Source organism: Sinocyclocheilus rhinocerous, unplaced genomic scaffold, assembly GCF_001515625.1.
Source record: "Sinocyclocheilus rhinocerous isolate Xijiao unplaced genomic scaffold, SAMN03320098_v1.1 scaffold742, whole genome shotgun sequence".
Classification (NCBI taxonomy): Eukaryota; Metazoa; Chordata; class Actinopteri; order Cypriniformes; family Cyprinidae; genus Sinocyclocheilus; species Sinocyclocheilus rhinocerous.
The window spans coordinates 627,829-635,233 of record NW_015641116.1 but is presented as its reverse complement, the minus strand read 5'-3'; the positions used below and the strand labels follow the sequence as shown (position 1 = coordinate 635,233).

Here is a 7,405-nt window from a genome sequence, read left to right as displayed (position 1 = left end):
GACGAAAACTTTAAAGCAGCACTATGTAAATTTTGGCTACTTCTCTAAGTTTATGTCTATGGCGATTCACGCAGTTATGTGTTACTCCGCAGCGGTGACGACCCGACCAGGCTACAATAGTCCAAATATAAGTACTTATTATAAGTGTACCGTAGTGATTCGGAATAAGACAAAAACGCGGTTTGGAAGATGAATTCATGATGTACTCACTCATTATATACATTTTGCAAATTTTGAACACAGAAAAAGTTACATAGTGCTGCTTTAAAGCCAAACTATTCTTGAAAGTGTTGAAGTTTTCATATGGCCACACTGATTTACTAGATCTGCTCTATTATGCATTAGCATGACTCGAGGTTTATTTTTTATCATACTGTTTTTCATTTCAGTCAAACGTCACAAAAAAAACAAAAAAAAAAGTCTTGGAAATCTGAGAAATCAAAATCTTCTCATTGTCTAAAATCGTATAAAGTTAGTGTTAAATGAATGTGTTTTTAAGAAACCAATCTATCATCATTTTGTTCCCTGCTGAGAGCCCCTTTGGTTTAACTTTGAAAAATTCAGGTTTGTTGTCCATCACACAGAACATTCTTAATTGCACAAAACTGCATTTTAAGTTTAAAAAAAAAAAACAATAACAACAACTAATATTTAGAATGTTAATCCAAGATAAAGAGAAGAAATTTGCTGCAAATGGCATACCATTTTTGTTACTATTCTTTTTGTCATAGAAATGTGGCTTCAGATATCACATTTTGAAATATATCTTTCCCCCAGAAAAGTATTTTTAATATTACTTTTTTAAGGAAAAATTATAAAACATATATTAAATTCTTTGGCCAAATTGCAAAGAAATCTGTGTAAGTTATTAAAGTTTGTTTTTTAACTGCCTCGTGAAACCATTCCAGCACTTTCTATACTTTATGTAATGCTCTAACAGTTTTTGGGTTTGCTCTAAATGGTTAAAAACACCGAAAATTAATGCGTTTTTCTGCTATTTTTCATTGTTTGGGAAAAAAATCTCATCACTCTTTTGTTAAAGTGATAATGTATAACTGTTATGTCACACTGTTTTGTAAAATGTGTACAGTGGTCAGTATACAGTGTTTGTATACAGTAATCAAGATATGAAAACAATAAAACTGAATGTGAATTTTCGCATCTCAAATATTTAAGATGAAATCATTGCATTTGTGGTACAGTACTTTAGTGCTCATGAAATAATGTTCATACAAAGCCACTTCTGTTCGGAAATGTTTTATTGGCAAAGACTTTCTTTGGAAAAAGGGTCTTAAAAGTGCCTATTTTTGACACAACATATTCTAAAATGTTCTCTAGCTGTTCTTGGAAACAGATGAATTAAATCTCAGAATCTCAGAAAAGCCTAAATAGTTACAGAGAAACAGTTTCCTGAAGCAAAGCAAGAAAGATTCACAGTAAGGTATGTTTGAACTAGAGGGTAAACGACCACAAGACTATTGTTTTTTTTTACAGGCTGGTCACTTCTTCACCTTCTGTTTCTTGTGACGCATTCGAAGAGTCCCTGAGGTTTGAGCTTTGGTAGACTCTGACTTGTTGGAGATGATGGTTACCTCAGGTTGGTATGTTTGTAGGAAGTCAAGGAGGTCTACTTCCTGTTCCTCAGATTCACATTCCACTTCATCATTAAATCCCAGGCTCTCAGCCTCCATCAGCGGATCCTCCTCCTCCTTCTCAGTCTCACTCTGCCCGTCTTCATTATGTTGATCTTCCTCTTCTTCTTCACAGTCTTCATCATCACCATTTTCTTCCTCTTCATTCCCTTCACCATCATCATCATCCTCCTCCTCTTCTTCTTCTCCATCATGTTCTTCTTCCTCCTCTTTCTCATACTTGCAGCCAACAGCTTCACCCTTTGGATAATGGAAGACGTGTCTGTGATCGCTAAAGGTGATTTGTCGTCTTCTGCTTGGTTTCTGTTCCTCTTCGTTTTCACCTGGGTACTCGAGTTTCTCATCATCCTCATCAATACTTTTAGGAAGACAGGGCTGGTCTTCTCTAATCTCGTCTTCATCTTCCTCCTCCTCCTCCTCCTCCTCCTCTTCATATTCCTCTTCTTCTTTGTCGTCCTCTTCATTTTCTCCTTCATTATTCTCCACTTTCACCTCCTCATTAGTACACGCATCATCAGGCTCATCCTCTTCCTCCTCTTCTTCCTTCTCCATTCTCTCAGCAAGCTCCTCTGCTGTGAGTATGACTTGGTCTGGTTCTTCAAGTATAACACTAGGAAATCTGCGTCTGCGGGAGGTCATGTCATACTCTGGGTAGGTCTCCTCTGGATAGCCTTGAGAAGCAGTGAATAAAATTAAATTCAAGAACCAAGAAACAACAGCGGACCCAACACAAAGCCTTGAAGCATACCTTCCCAGTCTGCAGTGTAGGGGGCCTCCTCGGCCTCCTCCTCTGGTGAAGCTTCCTCTCGCAACTGTCTCTCCCGCATCATTTGGGTGATCTCCTTCAACTGTTTGAGCTTTCTCTCCTCACGCCTCCGTGTGCCCCTGCGTGACCTGAAGTCAGACCAAGTGGTGAGTCAGAAACTACATTAATACAAGTAACATATCACAATCACTGCAAAAACCACATACACATTTCTTGCTAATTATGAAGCTGCAAAACAAATATACCACTGTTGCTCATTATTTTAAAAAGTAATTCAAACTGGTCAACTAATTACATACTAAAAATAGAAAAGGAAACAAATACGTTTCCTCAGAAGAATATGTATCTATGTTTTGTGAATGTAAAAAAATATATATATACATTGTATTTGGCAGATCCTTTTATCCAAAGCGACTTACACTGCACTCTAGGTATGCATTTTAGCAGTTAATGCATTTCCTGGAAATCATAATGCTGTGAACTAGCACTTTTCCTTTTTAAAATGGATTCCATTCGAAGTTGCATGCAGATCATGTCAGTGCTCTGTCAGCTCTTTGATCAGTAAGATACTGGATGGTGCAAGGAGAGAAATATGATCTGATTACCTGGCAGATGGGTGGACAACTTTAGATATTCTCTTTTCTCTGCCTTTTTCACTCATTCTGGCCTGCATCTGCACCAGCTGACAAGTAGCTGCCAGGGAGACAATTGAATGAGGTTTAGAATCACATAAGATACAGAGATTCACTCAAACATGTGGCCGCCACACTTTGTAGTTTCATTTAAATCATAAATTCATTTAAATAGCAAAATTGTAAGAATAGTTTGAGCTTTTCATACACATGCTGTACATGGAGTAAGTGCGGTACTGATGCTCTGTCAGTTGCCTCCTCCACCCTTTGGCATCCATTTGTTGAATAGAGCTAAACCTCTTACTACTGATCCAAAAGACATGCAGTTAATTGGTATTAGGAGTGGCTAGGCTTATAAAACATTACTTCTGATTGTTAATCCGGGTTGAACAAAAGGGAGAGAACAAAGCTTGCCAGGTCTTGGACAGGATCGTAATCTACCTTATCTGGAGTTGCATGTGTAGTTGTCCAACTAAGGTTGATGTATATGCAAACTCACGCATCTCCTCAAATGTGTATTCTGACTGCAGCATAGGGAATCTGCACCCTTGTCGATGAGGTTTGTCCTTAGAGGTCAGCTGTTGAAAGATCAAAGTAAGCATAACTGATTCAGCTACTGCGAGCATATATATATATATATATATATATATGTGTGTGTGTGTGTGTGTGTGTGTGTGTGTATACATATACACACAACCACATTAAAAACCAATGGCAATAAAATACTTTTTTTTTATTACAGCAGATGTACCCCACCATTAAAAAGTTTGGGGTCCGAATTTGTTTTTAAGAAATTAATAATTTTCTTCAGCTAGGATATTTTAAATTGATCAGAAGTGACAGTAAAGACATTTCTGGACTGATTTCTGAAAGATCATGTGACCCTGAAGGTTGTAACAATTGCTGCTGAAAATTCAGCTTTGCCATCACAGGAATTAATTACATTTTAAAATATATTAAAATACAAAACAGTTATTTTAAACATTTCACAATATTACTGTTTTTTGTATTTTTGATCAAATAAATGCAACCTTGTAAGAATAAGAGACTTCTTTCAAAAACATAAAAAATCTCACTGACCCCAAACTTTTGAGCATTTCTGTATATATTAAAGGGGTCATATGATGCTTTTTTAAAGATCATTATTTTGTGTATTTGGTGTAACAGAATATGTTGACATGCTTTAATGTTCAAAAAACACATTATTTTTCAAATACTGTACATTATCGTAGGTCCTCTATGCCCCGCCTCTCTCAAACGCTTCGTTTTCTACAAAGTCCCTCCTTCCGACAAGCGCAGACTGCTCTGATTGGCCAGCTGACCCAGTGCACTTGGGGGCGTGTTAGGACGAGCCGTTTTAGGGGGGCGTGGCAGAGTCTTAACTTTGATAAAGAATATCTCTTTGGTTTTGAGACTTTAGTCTTTGCAACTTCAGGGATCTTATCTATGCACAATCAGCTTGTAACACTCCAAAGACAAAGGAAAACTTGAAATCGCATCATATGACCCCTTTAAAGCACCTGTTAGATCTTTTCTCTATGAGAATAATTCTTACAGGAGAGCTGCTGAACGGAGCCGTTTTCCAAATAGCTTCTGATAAGACTCACTTTAAAGAACAAGTAGATGATATAAAGGAAAATCCCAAAGCCATAGACGGGGATGACTTGGCCCAGGAGATTCGGCTTGCCAACACCTTTGGCTCTGGCAATGGCCTCTGGGCTGTAATGCTTGATGTAATGAGATTCTGTATCCCAGTGATCATGATCTTCAGAGAATGAATGTCTGTGTCGTGGGGGAGGAAAATGTCCTGGTCCAACTTCAAAAATAAATAAATAAATACAATTATTTTATAGAGACTGCACTAAAAAGAGCAATTTTTCTGTATAAAACCAGTGGTTATCAAAAATATTAATTACAAAAATAAACTAAATTAAACTAAACTAAATGACAATGAAAGCTCCTTATAATGTTTTAATGATCCAATGTTATTATTATTTTTTTTTCTATGTTACTGTGTTTTTTTTTTTTTTTTTTTAAGATGTAGGAATAAATAAGGATAGATTTGTTTTGGAAATGAATGTGATCCTCACATTATGAATCCACACACGGGGAGCTGGTAGAGGTTAACAGGGGACCTGAGCACAGAGATCACAGGGATGGTCAAATCAGCACTGACATTACTGAAACACTAAATGAGGGATGATGAAGGATTACATTTTTGTCTCATCTTACCCTCCGACTGCGCTGTTTCTTTCTTCACTCTGGGTAAAAATAATTTGGGTAGAAATAAAGACATACAGAGGACGATGCAAGAAATCAAGGTGATCTTCTGACTTGTTGAAACCGCCATATCGATACGACAGAGAAAATCGATGCTGTAGAACAAACGGTGACAAGCGTCAACAACACGACATCACTTTTACGAAATTTCCTGTTGATTCGCTGAAGCGGAAATGACTGGAAACATTAATCCTCCTTCTGGTTCTGGGTGAGATTAGATTGACGACACATTAAATCAACTCACTCAAAATCATCAATCATATTTGTGACCTGTTATTAACCTGTTTTAGGAGATCATTGAGTCTTTTACTCTTTATTGTAATTTTATCGCTGCCCTTTCATGAATTTATTTTCATTTATTTTATCATGAATCCGTAAAATATATTCCAAATTTACATTCCACATTTTCTTCCACTTTTGTGTAACCCAACCGCATTTTTAATGATAGGCTATTATTATTATTATTATTGTTGTTGTTGTTGTTATTACTGTTGTTGTTGTTTATGATGACAGCGATTATGATGATGATGATGTCGTGTTCGTGTTCTTGTTGTTGTTGTTATTCACCTATTAGTCCAGTAGATGGCAGCGCTGTCGTGATTATAAGCGCTCATGAGGCCTCATTAAAAGCCTTTTATTGAGATCTCAAGTACACTACAGATGAATCCATTGTATAGGTTGTGGACAATTTGTCTCAATATGATTTAAATTATAAAACAAAATTTAATAACATTTAAATTATTGAAAACTATTTTTTTGATTCCATATAAAATATATGTCCCAAAGTATAACATACATAAGTTAATGTCATTAAATAATGCATTAAATTCATTAAATATCACCACATGGCATCTATGTGAATATTTTGTGCTAACAATGATCTACTTAACTATTATATTATTATTCATTTTATTATATTATATTATATTATTTTTTACATTTTAATGTAATGTACAGTATATCAACAATTTTACTGACTTACCCATGTTCTATATATTTAATGAAATGTTTTTAAGATATTATATGTATTTTTCTACTATTTATGCTGAACCAGCCATGAAAAGTCTACATAGTCATTTCCATTTTTATGTTAATTTCTGTGTTTTTTCAATAATCCATTCATGGCACTCTCTAAGACCTTTGAGAGCATATCATGGTCTACCTTAGTGCGAAAATGCCTTGTTGCTAAGCTAAATAAATATTCATATTCATTTAAATTTCCAATAATTCCTAATTAAAGTTTTGAGTTTTACCACATGCAGATTTAATGAGCATGTGGGGAAAAAAACATTTCCAGTTTTCAAAGAAATGGAGGCAATTGGAAAAGTGAATTGGTCCTTAAGTTCGGCATGGTGATATAACGTGAATGTACATGAGTGCTGATATTTCCTGCAGAGCTCAAACTCTTTCTCCAGGCCAGCTCATCTTTTATCTGTCTACTGAGCTGCTCTGTTATCAACGTTTTAACTGCCTAATTATTCTTCATTAGGCTCAATTTAAGCACAATGGATGTACTGCCACAAAAGTCACCTCATAGAAACCCACAAGGCCTGTGCAGAAAGCTGTTTTTATGTTTTCCAAAAAAAAAACAGTTTTGTCTGCTTTTCTATGAAACTCTTAGTGCTTATATTGTTTCTGCTAAAAGCAAAATATGCCATTGACTCTTATGAAACGCTTGTGTCCCTTCCTGTCGTGTGAGCGATAAATTCACATACATGGCAATCTACACACTTTCACCAAACAAAATTGCTTTCAGAAATAGCAATCGTTTTCTTTCTCTATATTCATACAAATGATTTGTTGTGCAATGTCACCTTTCTCAGTACTGGCAGACCAGGTTCGCATCTGACCCCTTTTCGCTCTCTCTCTCTTTCTGGCTGTCTAAATCAGTCAATTTATTTCCAAATTGTAAGTTGAGTGTGGGAGCAAGGGCTTCTTTCACTGCTGGGATGAAATATTAAATCAATGCACACTCCCATATATCGAGTGGGCTTTAATTTTTATTTAATATTGATGGGAATGAAGCTGACTTTGAGTGTCGTGAAGGACATACTGTTACAAATCCTGGGGCCTTT

At 36.0% G+C, this 7,405-nt stretch overlaps 1 protein-coding gene across 2 annotated transcripts; it reads right to left on the bottom strand.

Annotated features, from left to right (window-relative positions):
* Positions 1-1,225: 1,225 nt before the first annotated feature.
* ric3a (RIC3 acetylcholine receptor chaperone a) lies at positions 1,226-5,487 on the bottom strand. 2 transcript variants are annotated; one of them, XM_016571201.1, is made up of 6 exons: positions 5,283-5,487; positions 4,658-4,866; positions 3,550-3,628; positions 3,024-3,111; positions 2,401-2,546; positions 1,226-2,323 (listed from the first exon to the last, which is right to left on the bottom strand). In XM_016571201.1, the coding sequence occupies exons 1-6, from the start codon at positions 5,398-5,400 to the stop codon at positions 1,500-1,502; spliced, it is 1,464 nt and encodes a 487-aa protein (XP_016426687.1). In that variant the 5' UTR covers positions 5,401-5,487; the 3' UTR covers positions 1,226-1,499. The 2 variants fall into 2 exon arrangements, with proteins under 2 accessions (XP_016426687.1, XP_016426688.1); XM_016571202.1 differs by lacking the exons at positions 4,658-4,866; positions 5,283-5,487 and adding an exon at positions 4,571-4,589.
* Between the last annotated feature and the right edge of the window lie 1,918 nt (positions 5,488-7,405).

Bases quoted from the DNA above. Each gene is read 5' to 3' on its own strand.
- ric3a (XM_016571201.1), bottom strand. From the start codon at position 5,400: ATGGCGGTTTCAACAAGTCAGAAGATCACCTTGATTTCTTGCATCGTC. The intron at 3,629-4,657 runs GTGAGTCTTATC...ATCTTTCAACAG, and splicing joins TCATCTACTTGTTCTTTAAA to CTGACCTCTAAGGACAAACC. The intron at 3,112-3,549 runs GTGAGTTTGCAT...TCTCCCTGGCAG, and splicing joins ATACACATTTGAGGAGATGC to CTACTTGTCAGCTGGTGCAG.